General features: G+C 46.7%; 2 protein-coding genes across 2 annotated transcripts; one reads left to right on the forward strand and one right to left on the reverse strand.

Annotated features, from left to right (window-relative positions):
• Nucleotides 1-674: 674 nt before the first annotated feature.
• JCHAIN (joining chain of multimeric IgA and IgM) lies at nt 675-6477 on the reverse strand. The gene is made up of 4 exons (XM_068403996.1): nt 6414-6477; nt 2905-3040; nt 2428-2508; nt 675-1938 (listed from the first exon to the last, which is right to left on the reverse strand). The coding sequence occupies exons 1-4, from the start codon at nt 6475-6477 to the stop codon at nt 1737-1739; spliced, it is 483 nt and encodes a 160-aa protein (XP_068260097.1). The 3' UTR covers nt 675-1736.
• A 3534-nt stretch (nt 6478-10011) lies between these two features.
• On the forward strand, nt 10012-11696 carry UTP3 (UTP3 small subunit processome component). Its single transcript, XM_068403762.1, has one exon. It carries the CDS (start codon nt 10049-10051, stop codon nt 11633-11635), a length of 1587 nt encoding a protein of 528 aa, XP_068259863.1. The 5' UTR covers nt 10012-10048; the 3' UTR covers nt 11636-11696.
• Nucleotides 11697-21677: the final 9981 nt, after the last annotated feature.

The following is a 21677-nucleotide window of genomic DNA, read 5'->3' on the forward strand; positions in this document are numbered from 1 at the left end:
GAATCTGCTGAGGGTGTTGTCTGTGTCCTGTGCTGATGCGCTTGAGGCTATTGCTGTGTTGTCCCAAGGTCCTGGTTGTAAAACCACCTAGAACAGGGACCTCCAGCTTTTCTCTCTTCTGTGTTGGAGCTTTTGGAGGGGAGGAACCGGTGTAATTGCAAATGGGGCTTCAGAAAGCAGCTGGGGCTCAGTTCAGCAGGGGGTCTTGGAAGCGGTGCTGGGATTGCCCTGTTCAGGCTCAGTGTGAAGGATGGGTACTAAGTGCCACCCTGGGAGCAAGTGATCAGGTATTTTAATGTACACTTGGGACTCGCATAGTGGATTATGTGGCTGCCATTATTATGTGCCACCAGCATGTGCATAAACCAGTGCTACGTGTAAACTGTGGGTGCAAAATAGATTTCAACCTCTGAAGGTTGAGAGCTCCTTACTTCACTGTGAAGGAGGAAAGAATATGATTATGGACTTGGCTTTTTCTTACGAGTTCTTACTGAATTGGAATATGACACAGAGACTGCTGCAGAAAAAAAGTTTATTTAATGTTTCACTAACAAAGCTACAATGATGGGAATAAGGTTTTTGCTGGTTTATTATTCCAATTATGTGTGAAGCCAGATAAGGACTTTTCAGCACAGCCTAAGGCTTTACAATCAACTTCTGACAACAGTGAGAAACATACCAGCCATCCCAAACGTAATGCTTCTGCACTCACACACGTGATGTCTCTATAGGCAATACCGAGTGTAAGGCATAGAAATGTAAGGTGCAATACAGAATCAGCTCCTTTATTTGCTGCGGGTGTCTTGGACGAAGAAAAAAGACTACTGGTGTGAAAGAAGGAATGAATCCCGAACTAGGGTCCTGCTCTAGCAATTGAGTCACTTTTGTAGAATTTCTTGAAGGTTTAAATGCAAAATGAGGAACACAAAAAGAAATTTGATTTAACTTGGGCTTTTTTTATCAATTGAACTGGGAGCAGGGGTGGAAGAAGGCAGCAATATCAGTCAATAAGCATGGAAAGTGAAATACCTAACATGTCCTAGCAGAGTTTACTATTCCTGGTACAGCTGATGTCCTGGCAACTTTGCAAAACACTTCAGGGCAGCGGCATCTTTCCATCTTCTCTAAATGTACATGAAAACTAGATGCTTGTGATTGCCCAAGTGCTAGAAAGGTCTAGAATGCCCAATTGTAAAGTAACTTTGAAATCTGAATTCTCGGTCTCATCCCTCTTCTTTTCTCTCAAATATGATTGTACAACACCCTTCTAAAAATGGCACAAACTGTGCTAATGTAATCAAAGGGTCTTGTATAAAGGTTGTGCGGAGGTTTGCTTTAGATTGCTCAGGGAGGGAAGTACGTGGACGTTCCTGCTGATGCCTGTGGCAGCCTTGCTCAGGTCAAGACCCATGGAAGACTCTCAAGAAGACAGGTGCCCCAGTGTTGTAAATCGGTGTAGTTCCCCTGAGGGATCTGGTCTATATCATGATAATGTCTGAGACATACAATAATGGCATTGCAGACGTGCTGGGGGTATGAGAACAGAGCCTCTGACAACCAGTAGCTGCTCTTGGGAGATGGCACTAGTCTGATGTTTAAAACAACATGAAAAGGCAAGTTGGCATTACTCTGGGAGCTGATATTTTGCACACTGTTGTGCAGGTACTATGGTGCTATACGTGTATTTTTGATAGGAACACTGGTGTGACAAGGCATTAGTACAGCAGTGGACTGAGCTAATCAGCGTAGCAGGATGCCGGCGTCAGAACTGCTTTAACATTCTTTGTCTCCCCGTGGTAGTGGAATGGGAAGGTGGTGGTGTAGCACTTGTCCCTGTTGTAGGTATAGCAGGTTTCAGGTTCGTTGCAGGAGGTGCTCTGCTGGGCCTGGTATATCTCACCACCCAGCTCAATTTCGACGGGATCGCATTTTTTGCAGCTGGAAAAGATGGAGAACAGAACAAGCGTTAAGGGTTGTGATGAAAAGATGCCCCTGGTGAAACCCAGATCTTCCTTGCTGATGTGCAGATGTGGCTAGGAGAGTACTGTGGCCTTTCTAGGTTTTACATAGGAACTCCCAGCCAGATGCTTCTAGTGGTGTCAAACTGCTATTTGGCAAGACTGATCCCAAAAAGGGAGGGTCAAACATGCAACGTGTAATTTGCTGGTATTTAAGATATTAGAGATGAACAGGGATCAGAATGAAGCATTCTCTGTAAATGTGAGACCTTTTTATGGGAGTTAATAATGGAGATGACAATTTCTTGGCTTGCAACAATATGAAATCCAGGCTCTGTGGGGAAAACTTTCCGCTGTTACCCTGCCTCACCTCTCTACTGGCCTTCAAGCATGTTCTTGAGCTGCTGTGGGCAATGCTGCAGGGGAGGTTAACTCTTAGGAAATGAACTTAGGAAATAAGATTACTTACAGTTCAGTCATGCGGTAGACAAATTTGGTCCTGAGTGGGGACAAGGGGTCAGAGATGTTCTCTCGAGCCTTCAGGGGGACTCTGCAAAGGAGAGAAGAGAATCGCTCTCATGAAAACTGCTTATTAAACAGATCAGTAAATGAGTCCAGTGTCATGGGCCCAATTTGGTTTCAGGTTATATCAACTGTAGACATGTTACACTCTACTTCTCCAGCCTATTTTGTAAAGTTACTACTAGACAGCTTAAAACATGGAGATGCTTTTTGTATCTAAAGGACAAACACCAGATAGCTTCATGTGAGCTAGAAAAACACGAAGCAAAAGGAAATATTCCAGGATACCATAGAAAGCAGCCCACAGGAAAAACAGTTCACTTCATCAATGCCAGGACATGGGAAATAATGCACAGCAAAGGGAACTCCAGTAACACTTCATCTCCTGCTCACCCTCTCCATGTCATACTTGTCTGCCACTTACAGGATGCGTATGTTTCTCTGCAGGATTTCTTCACCGGGATTTTCTTTGGAGGGGACGAACTTTGAGGTCACTGTTACACACTGACACTTGTTGTTGACCAGCACGTACTCCTGGTCTTCAGAGTCCTGTGGATAACCTGTAAGCACAAGATATGCAATCCCAGAGACCAAAAGAAAAACCTTGAAACCTGCTCTAGCAGAAAGCCAAGCGATGAGAACGCAAGAAATGCACCATTATGGCATCTGGATTGATTGAAGTCCAGGTTGCAACAGCTACAAATGAGCCTCTGGGCAAAGGTGAGTTCAGCTGTCTTCCCTGCTTGGTCTACAGTATGCTTCTGTATGGGGAGGTGATGGGACTGGGAAGGGGAAAACAATGAACGCAGACACTGTGTGACTGGTGAGAGGCAAGCATGCAGGGGTTTCTCATGAAATGGGATGAAAGTCCCCTTGCAAGCCTTGAGCTATGCCTGGCAGCTGAAGTGCTGCTTTTACCCTAACGGGGAGGTTACCCAATTCCTCTGTCGTGCACCAGGACTATTCTAGCAGTCCAAATCCTAGTTTGGATCTGGCCTCTGAATAAATGTCTCTGACCTTGCTAATGTGGCAGATGTATCAGGTTTTCTTGAGTGGTATGTTGTCCTTCAGGACCCTGAGGGAGCAGATGCCAAGAAGTACTACAGGACCCTGCAAGAAGGCAGCCTGCTGACCTGGCAGTGGAAGGCAAGTGGCCCTTATGATGCTTGTGGTTTGCAGGGAAAACTCCAGTCCTGCTTCTCTTACTCAAACAGAAAAGAACCAGCTTGGGTAAGTCTCCTGTACTTTCAGCACGCTACTCAATATGAAACCGAGTCAAAACAGGGTGAAACATCCCATCTGTCACCCAGACGCTTTTTGAATGTTCCTAGTGGCATGCAATGCCTTCTTACTGCACAAGTAGATGGATTTGCAATAGCTTGTTCTTTGCTAGTTGGTTTTCCCCAATCCAGAGCCTTTGGTCTCTCTACCCATAACAAGCCAGCCTTGCTTTTACATGCACACATAGTCATACCCTTCTTAAGTGGTTGTTTTTACATCCCTTTGCACTTCTAAATGCAGCTAAAATCAAGTTCACAGCCATCACTTTGCAGGGTCACTCTTCCTGCAGCACCTCCAGCCTGCTGAGAAGTACCAAAACCAGTGATTTTTGTAAGATAGAGATAGTTAATACTGGGCTCAGATGGAAGTCAGTTCTGGGAACTCGCCCACTCTGCTTGTCCCTTGGTTTAACCATGGAGAGAAAGAAAAAACAGACTGAAAATGTCTGTGCATCATATCTATGGAGGATTTCAGAGTCACTTTGACTTAAAAGGCTTTGGTCCTCATAGCTGGATTTCTTTGAGTTATGAAAGCCTGGCTCAGTAAGGAAGCAGACACACACACTGCATAAGCTCATGTCTCTTTTTTTCCTTAATCTGCATTTCCAAAGTTGCTGGGTTTTATGGACAGCAGACCCATTTGCTATAGGGTGAAAGGAATAGTGCTCCAAGTCTGTGGGACCAACAGCAAGCCTGGGGCTGCAGGAGCAGCACGTGGACTCTGAGTTGGACTGTAAGTTTTCTGATTGTTAGCCACTATTGGCAGCAGCTTAACTGTCACAGGAAGCTGTCTGCACGACCAAACAAGGACAGGTCCTCTGCTGTATTGATTGGCACAGACCCCAGGGATCCAGTCCCTATGATGTAATACAAAGAGCATTCCAGGTTTTCTACCTAAGGCTGCTTAGAGCTTTCTTCCTGCCCCTACAATGTGCAGGTCTCATCTGCTTCCATTCCACTGGGTTATTTTCTGAGATCCTTACAGGCCCCATAACTGTGAAAAAGGCACCAAAACTGTGTAAAATGATGCTTCAGAGTGACCCTACAATTTACCTGCTGGTTACAAATGCTCTTTGTGACAACTGGCAGCAGAATCCCTTCTGAAGATTCACTGTGGGGTTTCTGGATCAGGAAGGAAATTACTGTGCTCCCTTGCTTTGGGCAGTGGAGCAAGGCACTACAGGCATGTAGGAGCTGATCTTCTAAAATTATATTAACATACTCTTTTATGAATATGCAGGGGTCTTTTGACTGTACTCTAAAAATATCGTCCTGATTTAATTCCTCTATGTAATACTCTAGGCTTCAGTAACCATAAAAGACACAAGTACTCCATATATTTGTTATAAAGTAAGATTACAAAGCTGCAAAAAAGACAGTTTTATCATCAACACTTCCACGTATCACCCAGTAAAGTCCCTTTGGGGAAAAGACAGTTAAATACAAAACAGCTTAATGCCCTTCGAAATGTCTGCAGGGTGGATTTTCTGGTGTATGATGATTTACTGCAATATGGTGTTCCCTCCCTCCTCAACACTCACAGAGATTATTTTGACAAAATTGCTCATCTGTCCCGTAATACACTGGGAAACCCAAGAGAATCCAGCTGCAGCATAGTGAAGGAGCAAATGCATTCCAAAAATATCTGTTCAAACTCTGCTGTAGGTGCAAGTGGCTACTTTAATAAAGCAGGAACAGGCTCAATTAGCCCCAAAATACGTTAATTTCAACATAAGTAGTAAAAACAGTACTCTTGTAGGTGCGTGTAACTCAGATTTGACTTCCCCTCTACGCTACTTATGTGTGTGTATTTATATATCTCTCAAGCCATGCATATGAATGGGGAAAACCAGACTGGGCTCTGATGAACGGACACAGCATTTCTCAAACGTTTTCTGCCTTTTCAGCGAATGGATTACACAGATGGTCACTTTTCATAGCAAGCAATACTTTCCAAGGACCTGCCTGCATAGGCAATACGACGCCCCTACCCAAAAGCTGGAGGAGATGCAGGGATGCTGTTGTCCGTGCTGTCGGGATGGTTATCCTTGAGCACTGACTTAATCCTGTGGACCAGATCCACCATGTGAATGAGGATGACTTTAGACTGTCCTATGGAGATCTGGCACTAGTATAGTCCATTCTACTACCTGTGAACCACACTGAGGAGTGTGCTGGGATGGCAGTCTGATCTCGGTCTAAATCAAGAGTCTCTGAGAAATTCAGCGGAGTTACATGATAAACTACAGTTTAATCAGAAATAAGTTTGCCATAACCATATGACAGGATTACCAGGAAGACTTTAGAAGCCTTTAAATCTAGCAGATAAGAGTCTTGCAAGCTTCCTAGCACTGCAGAAAAGCAAGCATGCACGTTTGGTTTGTTGCTTCAGAAACCTGATCAAAAATGGCTAATCATAAAGTCTTAAAATTTGCAGCTAGTCATCACTTTTTTAGCCCCAAGGCCACAATTAAAAGCACACAGCTCTGTGGTGCAGAAAGACACTGAGGTGTCCAAGCACCACTGAAGCATAACTTCTTGAGCAGGCTTTGAGGTTCGATTATTGACTGTTAGAATTATTAATGGCTAATTACACAAAACCTGTCACTGATATCTTAAGCAGAGTTATCCATGCTCTTAATTTCCCACCTACCTGCCACAAGGATGAACCCCAAGGAGACAGCCAAGGCCACGCACAGCAACAAAGAGCTCTTCATCTTGCCTTCCCTTCTTTTGAAGAAAGCAGGTGGAAAGCCTGTGCCTGCCTATAAGGGTGTGTGCAAATGATACAGCTATTCATTTCCTAAAATAAACAGCCCAGCTGGCTAGCACTGACACTGTGGAAAATGTGGCTGGGGACTGAAACCTGGCACGGTTAATGCACAGAGACCTCTGGCTTTCAAAGATGAAGGGGACAGGAGGTTGCACTATTACTGTGTGATTTTATTCTGTTCATCCCCAACAGGCAATGAAGCTGCTGAGTGCAAGGCAGTGCAAAACCACCCTGGATCTTAGGGGACATCTTGCCATCAAAGCCAGTGTCACCCTCCCACCTGAAGATGAGGAGCATAAGGTCAAAAAGTGCCCAGATAGCCAAGGGGCCACAGCTCTGGCTCCTAGTTTTGAGAAATCAGACTTAAAGATCAGTTGACTCGTATTATAAAAACACTTCAGGCTGGTTTTATACCTGTTTGTACCAGATTCTGTGCAAACCTATATTAAGGGCTCGACCTGCCCCCAAAGAGCTTGCAATCAAAGCAGACAAGATGAGAGAGGAGAGGGGTAAAAGAAGTAAAGTGACAGCAGGTCTGTGGCAAAGCTGAACTCTTCCTCCAGCGCTGCCCACTGCATCAAGGAGTTCCTTTCCTTATGAATGGAAAAGGGATTCCATAGGATTTGGGGTTTATGAAAGGTTCTGAGTTGGGTCCCAGGCAAACTCTCTGAGGCATTGGGCAACTTCTCCTGAAGGAGGGGAGTACTGGAGAGCAAAGTACGATGCTGGCAGGCCCATTCTTAGCCAGGGTTATTGCATCAGTGTTGTCTCAGTTTCTGCTACCTGCAGTGTATGTTTCTCTCAGTTAACATTAGCAGCATGTGGTAAATCTCCTTGTGTTCTCCAGCTTTTCCTTCTGCGGCAGAGCAACAGCCCTGTGACCAGATACAGGCTTTTCACACAGCCTGTACCACCCTTGGCCTCCCTTGGGGTTGGCTGCTCTTGACAGGCTCTCAAGAGGCTAAAGCCATTAGGCAACACTGCCAGACATCCCAGCTCCTGAAAGGGCAGCCTGTCACCTTTACAGGCTGTCTTCCCTTTCTTCACACCTTGCTGGCTGTCTCCCTAACCTGGAAGGTGTTCAAAGACCTCGGAATCTGTCCCCTGAGCTCTTTCTCCTAGCACAACATCTCATCTGGCAGTTGCATGATGCAATGAGCTTTTGTGTTGCATCAGGTGGTGGGGGATGATGGGTGCAAGCCCAGCTCCGAGCAGGGCATCAGGTTATGCCATAATTCTTTACAAACTTTGTTTCCTCACTAGGGCTCCATCTTTAGGAGGGCAAAATTTCATTTTGCTTCTGGTTCTGGTCTGTTTTGCCAAACTGCAGCGACAAAAGTATGGCACTGGTAAAATCCAAGCAGAGGCATCCACGAGTGTTTTCAAACCCAAAGGGAGAGACTGAGCAGAACTATTTTCTGTGTGATTCTGTTGATTTCGGTGGTTTTCCCTGACTGCTGGTGCTCAGCATATCTGAATTTCGGTTGCTAAATCTTCATGTCTGCATACTGTCCCTTTGGTCTGTAGGTGGTGGTGTGAGAGCTATTTTTAGTCCCACTCAGCCACCTGCACGTCTCTGAGGATTTCCATCTAGATTGCAAGCCCTTTGGGGGAAGATTTGTTTTATGGACTGTTACTTTTATGGACTATCCCCTTTTTACTGTGTGACATTTTGAATCACCAGAAAATTATCTGGGGAAGCAGGCATTAAAGAACTGTGGTGGTGTGGCACAGGGCTGGTAAGCCATCACCCCAGGCTTAAATCCTGGGCTGAGTGGGGACATGTCAATTCCATTTAAATCCATGAGAGTCTGAGTAGAAGTTGCTCTGTTGTTAAGGCTCTGAATTTTGAAAGGGCAAAAAAAGAGGGCACTGCATTGTGAGGGCAGTGAGATGGAAACCATCAGGGTCAGGGACACTCTGAAGGCCTGGGTTTCTGTAAGTCGCACTTGCAAAAGTTATCTGGAATTTTAACCACGCAGAAATTGGCTACAGACTTCTCTGGATGGACCTCACCCAAAAAATGGTGGGATTCAGCAGCAAGCTTAAAAAGCCTGGCTGACAGAGGTGGCTGTATTGTAGTGGCCAACTAGTATAAAGTGAGAATCCCCACTGAGGTGTGGCTAACAAACGAAATGAATGCTGTGTCTCACCTACAAAAACCAAGTTATTCTTCTTGCTGTCTCATACAGGCCTGTATCCAGGGGAGGTGATAACTGAAAACTGGCACGGACAGATTTGGAGAAGGTGTCTTAGTCTGAGGCAAAACCTATGTTTGGTGCAAGAGCATCTACAGGAAACTTTGAACCAGAGGGGACTGTGGAGAAGCTGAGGGTGTTAGAAAAAAGGCTCGTGAGACTTGTCTGCCATCAGATCTACAAGAATCCAAGCGAATCACCAAAAAGTGAGTAAAGTTGTGCAGCCTTATCTGTTTCAGTTAACTTTAATATTTGCTTGACATGTCTTTTTTTCACAAAAAAAGTAGACAGGAGTATTTATAAATAAAACTGCACCTGTTCTGTGGTGAGAAAAAAAAACACCTGCACTTGTTCTATGCAGAACCCCTCTTGCTGGGATGCGTGGCTGCTTAATTTATCAGGCTCTGGGCTTCTGAGCTGGACTAAACTCAGATCCAAGGAGCACAGAGGACTGGGGACACAGTAGCAGCCCAGCTTTGCAGCCTGCCTTTGCCCTACAGCCTGAAGGCTGCTCCGCAGGCTCTAGGGACAGGCTGGTTCCTGCCAGGAGGTGCCTGTATCCCTATAAAGATGAAGTTTGGTGAAGGGAAGGAGTCAGAGGAGAGTTAAAAATGTACCCCAGGTCTGTCCAGGGAGGTTTTCAAACACTTCTTTTTCTCTCTGAAACTTTGGTTGTAGGGAACTGAGTAATGAGCAGTTTCAGTTAACACGGGGACAGATGTCAGGTGTGCTTTCTATCTTGCTTTTTTTTCTCTTATTGAAGTGGTGGAGCCACCATCCCTGGAGGGATTTAAAAGACGAGTAGCTGTGGTGCTGAGGGACATGGGTTAGCGGTGGGCTTGGCAGTGCTGGGTTAATGATTAGACTCGATGATCTTAAAGGTCCTTTCCAACCAAAGCGATCCTGTGATTACTGTACAGACAGCAGTTGTATGTATCAGTGAAGAAAAACCCCTGAGGAGGAAAAAAGGCACTCTGGGTTTTTTTTACGTGGCATTACTCATTGCTGACACCTGCCATCATGCAAAAAAATCCTTGCTTAGGGGCAGTTCCTCAGGCGTCCGTGCTCCTGTTAGCAATCCAACAGCAGCAGCAAACTCACGCTCCAGAGCGGGAGCGATTTCATCCATCAGATGTTTAACCGCAAGGGACCATCTCGGGACCGCACCTACACCCAGGAGCCGCCGGTGCGGGACATCCACAACGCCCGCAACCCTCTGCCGGCCGCTGGCGGTGCGGACACGGAAGCGCGGCGGGGCGGAAGGGACGCGGCGGCGGAAGCGGAAGCGCGGAGAGGAGGAAGAGCCGCAGCGGAGCCATGAGGACCCGGCGCGGCACCGTCCTGCGGCCGCCGCCCGGCCCCGCCGAGGCGGAGGATGGCGGGGAGGAGGTGCCCGGTGGCCCGGCGGGCCCCGAGGGCCTGGCGGAGGAGGAGGAGGACTTGCAGGAGGCGCAGTTCCAGGCGGTGATGGCGGCCCTGGAGAGCGGGGAGGAGGCCGGGGAGAGCGAGGAGGAGGAGGAGGAAGTGCTGGGGCTGCAGCTGCCCGAGGAGGACAGTGAGGAGGATGGACACGGTGAGGAAGAAGAGGAGGAGGAGGAGGTACAGGGGCTGGATCTTTTCGTGGACCACAGTGCAGAAGAGGAGGGAGGTGAGGGGAATGAGGATGGAGAAGGTGAGGAGGAGGATGGAGAAGGTGAGGAGGAGGAAGAAGATGAGGTTGAAGATGAAGATGGGGACCTGTCCATGGAAAGCGACTTGGAGGAGCACCGTCAGGACACCAAGCTCCCCCACGAGCTCTCTTGGGGCCAGCGCAAGCAGCTCTACTATGACACGGACTATGGGAGCGATGCCCAGGCCAAGGGCAAGCGCAGGCAGCAAGAAGTCGATGCTGAGGAGGAGGAAGAGGAGCAGGAGGCTCAAGTCATCCAGAGGAGGTTGGTGCAGGACTTGGGGGAAGATGATTATGGGCTGGATGTGATCCAGGGCTATCTGGCTGAGCAGCAGAAAACCCATGATAGCAAGGGGCAGAAGATTGACAAGGATTTGCAGGCTCTTTCCAAGAAGGAGCAGCTGAAGCTACTGAAGCAGGAGTCCCCTGAGCTCCTGCAGCTGATTGAGGACTTTGAAGTCAAGCTAATGGAGCTCAAGGACGAACTGCACCCGCTGCTGCAAATGGTGAAAAACGGCACTATCCCGCAAGGGAAAGGCAGTCGCTATTTGCAGACCAAGTATCATCTCTACTTGAATTACTGTGCCAATATCAGTTTCTATTTGGTTTTGAAGTCCAAGAGGGTGCCGGTTCATAGTCACCCCATCATTGAACGGCTGGTTGCTTACAGAAATACCATCAATGACCTAGCTGTTATAGATCAAAGGTTATCCTCGCAAGTTCGTATGCTTTTGAAAAACTACTATGATAAGAAGGAAGATAAATTACGGAAGGAGAAGAAATTTGCTGTGTTTCTCCCACTGGATGTTAAGAAAAACAAACCAAAACGTGCTCCTGCACTTGCCAATGGCCAGGCTACTGCTGACGAACCGTCAGACGAGTCAGACCTGGACGAAGAGGCTGCCCTAAAATACTATAAGATGATGGAGGAGAAGTTGAAACTCAAGAGGAAGAGAACTGAAGACCAAGACATGTCTGCAGAAGAAGCGGTGTTGGAAGGAGAGTATCCAAACAAGAAGAGAGGTGTGACCTATCAGATGATCAAGAACAAAGGCCTCACGCCTAGAAGGAAGAAGATCGACCGCAACCCCAGGGTCAAGCATCGGGAGAAGTTCCGACGAGCCAAGATCCGCCGCAAGGGCCAGGTCCGCGAGGTCCGGAGGGAGTTGCACAGATACTCCGGGGAGCAGTCTGGCATTCGCGCCGGAGTTAAGAAAAGCAGGAAGCTTCAATGATATTTTTCTCCGAGAACTGCGAGTAGCACTGCTGATCCAATAAAAATTTTATACAAGATAATGTGTTTTTTATCCTTAAGAAAACTGGGGGTGGGGTGGTATTTTTTTTTTTTCCAGAAGGTGCCACCTCTGACAGTAGCAGAGGGCCTTGTCTTCACCTGGCCTGTGTCCTAAGGTGTTTTCAGTCTTTCCGTACTGTGAAAACAGGCTTGGAGAGGCTACAAGGGATGTGTCAAGGGCAGGGAATGAAATGGGCCATGTGGGACCGATGGGGAGATGGGATGGGATGGATGGAGGGACCTCGTGGCGGGGGGTGAGGGTGGGATTCCTGCAGCTGTCACTGCCTTCTTGTCTTCTTTACTCTCTTGTTCTGGCCCATCCTCCTTCTGTGTTGAGCTGCAGAATGAGATATGTGGGGTTGTGGTATTTTCTCTAATTCTTGTTCTGATTAACTCCTTGTGCTGATACATGTAAGAACCAACTACTTTTAGGATTGCTTAAATCTTTTAAATTCTGTAACTGAGCAGAAAGTTATTAGTTAAATCCCCTGTGGCCTGAGATACTGTTTCCCCTTCCTCTGAATTCAGTGAGAAGCGAAGCAAGGACTTTTCTGGACTTCATAGCTATTTATCTGTGATAAATACATTGACTTCGTCTATGATAAATGTTAACTGATGTCTGCTGGTTTAGGTCTAACGTAGCATTGCTACAGGACAAACAGGTAAGATTAATGGTGTCTTCAGTTGGAAGGTAAACTTTCCAAGTGTTTCTGTTACTTCCATGCCTCCTGGTGGGAAAACACATTTAACCCCACACTGAAGTGCTTGTGGGGAGCTGACGGTGAGTGGGCAGTTCCAGTTCAGGCTGTAAAGGAGGAATGATGGATTAAATTTCTTAAAGTTGAACAAACACTGCCTCAGGTAAGACCTGCACTCGTGTCTGGGACAGGTTTTGGGGAGCCCATGCCTTGATTTCACAGAATCACAGAATGTTAGGGAGTGGAAGGGACCTCGAAAGATCATCTAGTCCAATCCCCCTGCCGGGGCAGGATTGCCTAGACCATATCACACAGGAACGCGTCCAGGCGGGTTTTGAATGTCTCCAGAGAAGGAGACTCCACAACCTCTCTGGGCAGCCTGTTCCAGTGTTCAGTCACCCTTACAGTAAAGAAGTTTTTCCTCAAATTTAAGTGGAACCTCCTGTGCTCCAGCTTGCACCCATTGCCCCTTGTCCTGTCAAGGGATGTCACTGAGAAGAGCCTGGCTCCATCCTCATGACACTTGCCCTTTACATATTTATAAACATTAATGAGGTCACCCCTCAGTCTCCTCTTCTCTAAGCTAAAGAGACCCAGCTCCCTCAGCCTCTCCTCATAAGGGAGATGTTCCACCCCCTTAATCATCTTCGTGGCTCTGCGCTGGACTCTCTCTAGCAGTTCCCTGTCCTTCTTGAACTGAGGGGCCCAGAACTGGACACAATATTCCAGATGCGGCCTCACCAGGGCAGAGGAGAGGGGGAGGAGAACCTCTCTTGACCTGCTGACCACACCCCTTCTAATACACCCCAGGATGCCATTGGCCTTCTTGGCCACAAGGGCACACTGCTGGCTCATGGTCATCCTGTTGTCCACTAGGACCCCCAGGTCCCTTTCCCCTACGCTGCTCTCCAACAGCTCTGTCCCCAACTTGTACTGGTACATGGGGTTGTTCTTGCCCAGATGCAGGACTCTACACTTGCCCTTGTTATATTTCATTAAATTTCTCCCCGCCCAACTCTCCAGCCTGTCCAGGTCTCTCTGAATGGCTGCGCAGCCTTCCGGCATCTCAGCCATTCCATTTGTGTACCAGTAGCATCTGAAAGGTACTGCTGTCTGTTTCCCATGTGAAATCACTTAAGGGGAATAATTGTCTTGTCAATAAATGTGATTTCATGTTATGGAAGCACTAGTGTATCTAGGTGGTTTGTTTTGGGGGGTTTTTTTGTGTCATAGTCTTGGGGGAAGCCAAAGTGTGAGTGTTTGTTCTTGAGCCTGTGACAGGCTAGATGCTATAATGGAACATGCAGGTGCTCTGCTCATCTTCTGCGAGCGAAATGTGCTTACTCTGATGTCAGCCTTTATACCCTAGGCCTGTTTCTGCCAGCAACACACTGTTAATTGCTGACTGCAGCATATTTTGTTAATTTTCAAAGCTGATTGTTAGAGTGAGAGGTAGAAAAACAATAAACTTAAACTGGACAGATGGGAACAGAAGAGAGGAGACTTTTTGTAGTCCTTATATGTCCTGGATCCATGGGCTGTGGAGCTATGTATGGTGGTGTCAGAGGGGATTCTGGTCTGGTGGATAGATGTATAGGACAAAATCCTGAAATGACAAGCTCTGCTGCCTTTAATGGCCCTGCATTTGTTTGCTGCCTGCTGCTTACAGGCCAAACAGCAGTTAAACACTGCATCATAATAAGAATAAAAAATTTCCCCACAGAAACAGGCTACAAAGCATTGGGAACTGATCCCCTCTGTAAAATTGCTTGGGGGATCTTTGCCTGCCTGCAGAGCTGTGGCATTTTGCATGGCAAGGGGTAATGGAAACTACTGTAAGGGCTGGAGGAATGTTGATGGCAGCAGAGGGGAAAAAAAAAAACCAAACTGGTGTTTCAGGCCAGTGCTGGGACTTGCTGCCTGTGCTGGTAGCGTGTGGCTGTATGGGAAGTGGAAAGGTGCTTTTTCTGCGGAGGGGTGGTGTTGAATAACAGGCATCACACGTGGGGTGATCTTAGATCAGCAGGCAAGCTGTAAGTATCCAAGGCAGCTTTGTGTTCCCTTTAAAAGCTTTAGGCAGCTGGCAAGCAAAATTCTGGCAACTTTGATCCAAGCAATAAATAAGGGTAATAATAAATTAGTGTGCTGTTACAGACACGCTCCCCAGAAACGTGGGGGTGAAGGCTGAAGGCAAGAGGGAAGGCAGGATGGCAGCAGGCCCAGCGCAGGCAGCCAGCAGATGGCACAGCACCTCTCCCTGGACCGCTGTGCCGAGCCTTTTTAGTGAAGATTCAACACAGCATTATCTTCCATTGGTTAGTTCAGAGATTGGACAAAGCCATAAATAGTTCTTTCCCATGTGGTTTTAAGTGTGAGTGTGGGAAGGCTGTGATTATTGATGCTGTGGGAGGGGGGGGACACTGTAAGGTTGCTCTAAGAAACTTCTTAGAGGGTTGTCTCATGCTGGAGGGAAATATCCTGATGGTAAATAGGTTTTTAAGATCTCTGTGAAAATGGACATACGTGAAATAGGGAAAGGACCACAGATGATGGTCAGGAAAATAGGTGAGAGGTGGAGCAAGGTCACAGTGTTAAAGAAAATGGGCAGAGTCCGGGTCTCTGGGTTTGCTGATTCTTTATTGAAGCAACTCGGAGTTGGACCCACCACCGCAGTGAATGGGACCTGACTCAAATTCACTATCCATTTATATGGAAACTAATAAGTAATTAAATTACAAACTTCTCATGAGCTTCTATTAAAAATCCACTAACTATTTCAATTCCTCTTTCTTCCTTCGTCAAGAGTCCACAAAAATCCATTGCCAGGAGTCCACAAAGGTCCATTCTTTTCCATTGCTCAGCTGATCTTTATGTTCTGGTTCCACTCCGGCTCCAGTCGACACCCCATCCTTAATGATCTTGCTGTGATCAGTGTCCCGTCTTGATCCGGGTCGACCAGAGTCTGGTTTCCACTGCCAGCGTCTCCTAAGTATTAACCTAAAATAGCTAAAGTCTTTGTTAATAGAAATAAAGAACTTTATTTCTATTAATGCTTATTTCTAAGTGTCCTACATTTCTTTTAAGCTAAAGAAAAGGTTAACCATACATCCTTTTTACTAAAGGCATCAGAAATTAATACTTCTAGGCCTGCTCCTGCTTAGCTGCTCATTAAGCTTTGACTGATGATTGGTTCAGCCATAGGTCAGGATTACACAAGGAGCTTTGAGAACAATAGTCATGGATTGTAAAAGCCCACCTGTGTTTGTCAGATTGACTTGTATTAATTATTCTATTCTTAATTCTATTTCACCTCTATTGATTCTTATCTGCTTAATTCATGAGAACTTCTATAGCAAATGTGTAAATTTCTACAACAACAGTTAATGCTTTCTGCTGCTACACTACTGCTTGAGGGTGAGGGTTACTCAGTTTTTATCAGAACTAACAGCAATTGGGCTTCCAGGCCCTCCAGGCAGCGCTGAAGTAACTTTCTCACAGTACCTCCCTCCCTGCGGGTAGCTGACTGCCCTGGGGTGTTACTCATGCTCTGGGGGGTTGGACTAGTGCGTCCTCAGGCCCGCTGCCCCATAAAGGGGGCTTTGTCCGGCCAGCTTGCTCTGTTAGGAGAAAAGTGGGAGCTGGGGTTGGCACCAGGCGGTTTAGTAAAAGTAAGCCTCAAAGTAGGTCCTAAAAGGCCCGCTCTGTGTGACCTTTAGACAGAATCAGATTTTCTTTCAGCAATTTTCCTTTCAGCTATAATAAAGGTACATTCTGAAGCTCACGGCATGTTTTGAAGACAGGGTCTGCTTCTGGGACTGGTAAATTATAGTCATCCCTGATTCTTGCTTGCGCTTAGTCTTAGAGAATCCAAGGTCTGTTAAATTCCTTGCTAATTATAAAGAAGGGCCAGAGATAAGCAAGACTGTGAACAACATGTTTGTAGTGTCTTAACTGACTTGATTCACAGCTCTGGTGCCAGGAGTAGAGATAAATCCTGTAAGAACCAGAACAGGATCTTCTCTGCGGAGCCACCTGCATGTGTCAACAAGGCCTCGACCACGCTTGCGCAGAAGAGGGGTCACACAGCATCACTATCGGGGGGTTACAACCTCCAGAGTCCACCCAAGACCCCTTCCCCAATTGTCACGGTTTAAAGCTGGGCTGGCTATTAAACCTGTGGCAGACGCTCTCTGTTAACCCTCCCCTCCCAGAAGGGAAAGGGAAAAGGGAGAGAGACTTATGGGTTGGAAAGTTAAAACAGTTTTAATAAACTATAATAATGAAAAAGAGTATAATAATAATAATAAATATATACAAATATATATAAATATATACAAATATATATACAAAACCAAAATCGAGCTCCCCTGATGTCAGCCAAGTCACCACCAGCACTGCAGGGCAGGCTCCGGGAAGGCCCAGGCTGGGCCCAGCGATGGTCAAGAACTGGATTTAGGGATGCACAGATTGGGATCGGGGGTATCAGGAAAACGGACAGAGTCCTCTTTGGACACGGGCCATAGCAGAAAGAGAGCGAGACCCTCATGATCCCACCGCTTTATACAGAGAATGACGTGTATGGGATGGAATACCTCGTTGGTCAATTTGGGGTCACCTGCCTGGTCACCTCCCCCCTGCAGGTGTGACCCCCCTGCGGCTCTTCACTCATAAGCAGTGAGGAATTGAGCAGTGACCTTGGTTTCTCTAAGAATAAGGACAGCAAGAGCCTTTCTGCATAACATCCCTACCGGTGCCTCAGTGATAACTACAAACTTTGAGCGTTATCAGTCCTGGAAGCAGACACTGTCTGCAAAACATGCAGTTAGTTTCAGAAAGTGCAGTTACTTAGAGGAGACTGAGCTGAAAGTAAAAATCACTGAAAGGAAATTGGCCTGGTTTAGGCCAAACCAGGACATTCCACCCCTTATTCCATACCATTCACATCATACTCAGATCACCACTACCTTTTCATTTTCAAATATATACAGATATCACTAGTTTATGGTTCATCTCCATACAAAAAGGTTCATTTAGTTCAGGATTGTGGGTTTCCATCTGGCTAGCAGTCTCTCAGGGCAGGAGAGATGGTATGAGCTTTGTCACGGTTCGTGCCCATGGGTTGCAGGTTAAAGATGTCAGTCTCGAGGAGATTACTGGATGCCACTTGCAGCTAGCTCCGGCCTCATCACCACTGCCTCAACCTGAAAGACACTTATGAACACTGTTAGTATTATGCAGCAATTAACATCATACAGTTCAGAATTAAGTATTCTCACCCAGAATTAGATCACCTTCAGGGACACATCGGACTCCACCATCCTGCAGCATCACCCACCAAGTACATCCAGGTCCTTGAGCAAAAACAATCCCACGAATGGGTTCGCCTTTGGCCATAGCAGGAAGAACTCAGACAGTTTTTCCCAACAGATTCCTTTCATGCACCACAGGGTCTTTATCCCTTTCTACTGTATGTAGAAGGTCTGACTGAGCAGGGCCAGCTCGGTTGATAGATCCCCTGGTGTTAACTAACCAGGTGGCTTGTGCCAAATGCTTATCCCAGTTTCTAAAGGTTCCACCCCCCATTGCTTTTAGGGTAGTTTTTAACAGCTCATTGTATTGTTCAACTTTCCCAGATGCTGGTGCATGATAGGGGATGTGATATACCCATTCGATGCCATGCTCTTTGGCCCAGTTATCTATGAGACTGTTTTTGAAATGAGTCCCATTGTCCGACTCAGTTCTCTCTGGCATGCTGTGTCGCCACAAGATTTGCTTTTCGAGGCCCAGAATAGTGTTCCGGGCAGTGGCATGGGGCACAGAGTATGTTTCCAGCCATCCGGTGGTCACCTCCACCATGGTAAGTACATAACGTTTACCCTGGCGGGCTTGAGGGAGTGTGATGTAGTCAATTTGCCAGGCCTCCCCATATTTATATTTCAACCACAGCCCCCCATACCACGAAGGTTTTAACCGTTTGGCTTGCTTAATTGCGGTTTCACAATCATGGATAACCTGTGCAATAGAGTCCATGGTTAAGCCCACCCATCCGTCACGAGCCCATCTGTATGTTGCCTTTGGTGCCAAGGGAACAGAGAAAAACACATTAGCCATGTCTATGGTGGCGTACCACTAGGCTGCCTTTGACTCCAGCTCGTACTGAAGTTCTAGCATGTCTGGCACGGCAGCACTCAGCGGTGGCGTAACTTCATTTAGGCCACAATAGTCCACAGTTAATCTCCATTCTCCATTAGACTTTCACACTGGCCATACGGGACTATTAAAGGGTGAGCGAGTCTTGCTAATCACTCCTTGATTTTCCAGTTGTCTAATCAGTTTATGAAGGGGGATCAGGGAGTCTCGATTGGTGCGATATTGCTGTCAGTGCACCCTGGTAGTAGCAATTGGCACCTGTTGCTCTTCAACTATCAGCAACCCCACAGCAGAAGGATGCTCTGAGAGGCCAGGCAAGGTAGACAGCTGTTTGATGTCCTCAGTCTCTACAGCTGCTATACCAAAGGCCCACCTATACCCTTTTGGGTCCTTAAAATACCCTCTCTTAAGGTAGTCTACGCCAAGGATGCACGGAGCATCTGGGCCAGTCACAATGGGGTGCTTTTTCCATTCATTACCAGTTGGGCTCACTTCGGCCTCCAATACAGATAACTCTTCAGATCCCCCTGTTACTCCTGAAATACTGATAGATTCTGTCTCTTTATGATCCGATGGCATTAGGGTGCACTGTGCACCAGTGTCTACCAGGGCTCGATACCTTTGTGGTTTTAATGTGCCAGGCCATCGAATCCACACAGTCCAATAAACTCGGTTGTCCCTCTCCTCCACCTGGCTGGAGGCAGGGCCCCCCTAATTAAAGAATGGACTCGTGCTGCTCACGGGGATTGGACCTTCATTTCCCCTATTCACATTTGGGAAATAGGGATTTGAGGCCCATCTACCCCGACTGGAGTCCTGCTCACTGGTAACTGGAGCAGCCATCCTCCTAGGAAAATTCTCTGTGGTATTTCTTTTAGCTTGCAACTCACGTACTCGTGCCTGTAGGGTACTGGTAGGTTGTCCATGCCACCTGCTCATGTCCTCTCCATAACCACGCAGGGCAAACCACAGGATACCTCGTGATGTGTTCCGTTTCCGGAACATGGATCGGTTGCATTCCACTTCATCAGGATTTACAGGACCTACACTTTCCCGTGGGTGTCTATAAATGATCTCTTGCACAGCCAGTTCTCTAAGGTAGTTAATACCTTTTTTTATAGTGGTCCATGTGCTTAGGTGGCTCAGAACATCATCTTTATAGGGATACCTGCTCTTTACAGCTGACAAGAGTCGCCTCCAGAGACTGATAGTGTTTGACCTTCTTGCAAGCACCTTATCAATACCACCATCTCTGGACAGGGATCCCAACTGTCTGGCTTCTCTACCATCCAAGTCCACGCTATCCGCCCCATTATCCCAGCATCGGAGCAACCAGGTAATAATTGTCTCACCGTCATAACGGCTGAAGTCTTTCCTTATATTTCACAGGTCCTTCAGGGATAAGGAGTGGTAGGTTATCTCTACATCCGAGACCTCCTCCTGTGATTGTTCTGCTTTAGAAAGACCTTTCTTGTGTGATGGGTCTGCTTTAAAAAGACGATCAAGGAAACCCCCATCTGTGTTGGGCCCTGACTCTGACTGAGAAGGGCCCTCACCTGGGTCCTGTGCTGGCTCTGCCTTAGAAGGCTCTGGGTCATCATCCTTCTCTTCATGAGCTGATTTCTTTAGGTGTCTCTTCCTGGTTACAGGGGCAGTTGGTACCAATCGGGTAGATGCTGGGGTTTGAGGAGATTTAGTGGCTGTAGTGACAGCATAACACCTACACCTGTCCCTGCACTGACGTTTAATCCTATACCACACCAGAAACACATTCAGGACACCCGAAAATAAAAACATGCCCCACCCGAATTTCGCAGAATCTAGTGGAATCATGACAGATTTATTGGCGCCCAACGTGGGGCTTGAGAGAAGCTCTGACAGGTTGCTCTGATAAGCAGATTTAAATCTCAAAGGAAGAAATCTGATACTCTCCTGGCTGAGCTCTCTGGGTCTCCTCCCGCTGGAGCTGGGATTCAACTTAGAGCAACCTGTCAGAGCTCTTCTCGAGCCCCATGTTGGGCGCCAATAAATCTGTCACGGTTTAAAGCTGGGCTGGCTATTAAACCTGTGGCAGATGCTCTCTGTTAACCCTTCCCCCCCCACCCGAAGGGAAAGGGAAAAGAGAGAGAGACTTATGGGTAGGAAAGTTAAAACAGTTTTAATAAACTATAATAATGAAAAAGATTATAATAATAATAATGGAAATAATCAAATATATACAAATATATACAAATATATATACAAAACTAAAATCGAGCTCCCCCGATGTCGGTCACGTCCCCACCAGCACTGCAGGGCAGGCTCCAGGAAGGCCCAGGCTGGGCCTAGTGATGGTCAAGAGCTGGATTCAGGGATGCACGGATCGGGATCGGGGGCAGCAGGAAAACGGACAGAGTCCTCTTTGGACACCGGCCATAGCAGAAAGAGAGCGAGACCCTCGTGATCCCTGTTGTAGAAATTTTCACATAAATTGTTATAGAAGTTCTCATGAATTAAGAATAGAATAATAAATATAAGTCAATCTGACAAACACAGGTGGGCTTTCACAATCCATGGATATTGTTCTCAAAGCTCCTTGTGTAATCCTGACCTATGGCTGAACCAATCATCAGTCAAAGCTTAATGAGCAGCTAAGCAGGAGTAGGCCTAGAAGTATTAATTTCTGATGATTCTAGTAAAAAGGATGTCTGGTTAACCTTTTCTTTACCTTAAAAGAAATATAGGACACTTAGAAATAAGCATTGATAGAAATAAGGTTCTAAACAGACTTTAGCTATTTTAGGTTAATACTTAGGAGACGCTGGCAGTGGAAACCAGACTCTGGTCAACCCGGATCAAGACAGGACACTGATCACAGCAAGAACATCAAGGACGGGGTGTCGACTGGAGTTGGAGTGGAAGCAGAACATAAAGATCAGCTGACCAGTGGAAAAGAATGGACCTTTGTGGACTCCCGGCAATGGATTTTTGTGGACTCTTGACGAAGGGAGAAAGAGGAATTGAAATAGTTTGTGGATTTTTAATAGAAGAAGTTTGTGATGTAGCTACTTATTAGTTTCTATATAAACTGATAGTGAATTTGACTCAGGTACCATTCAGTGCGGTGGTGGGTCCAACTCTGAGTTGTTTAATAAA

This window comes from Nyctibius grandis, chromosome 6 (assembly GCF_013368605.1).
Source record: "Nyctibius grandis isolate bNycGra1 chromosome 6, bNycGra1.pri, whole genome shotgun sequence".
In the NCBI taxonomy this organism is placed as follows: Eukaryota; Metazoa; Chordata; class Aves; order Nyctibiiformes; family Nyctibiidae; genus Nyctibius; species Nyctibius grandis.

What these genes read in the sequence shown, in the direction of transcription:
- JCHAIN (XM_068403996.1), bottom strand. Translation starts at nt 6,477, where the DNA reads ATGAAGAGCTCTTTGTTGCTGTGCGTGGCCTTGGCTGTCTCCTTGGGG. An exon ending in CAGAGAAACATACGCATCCT is followed by an intron (nt 2,509 to 2,904) that starts GTAAGTGGCAGA and finishes TCTCCTTTGCAG; the next exon opens with AGTCCCCCTGAAGGCTCGAG. An exon ending in GTCTACCGCATGACTGAACT is followed by an intron (nt 1,939 to 2,427) that starts GTAAGTAATCTT and finishes CATCTTTTCCAG; the next exon opens with CTGCAAAAAATGCGATCCCG.
- UTP3 (XM_068403762.1), top strand. Translation starts at nt 10,049, where the DNA reads ATGAGGACCCGGCGCGGCACCGTCCTGCGGCCGCCGCCCGGCCCCGCC.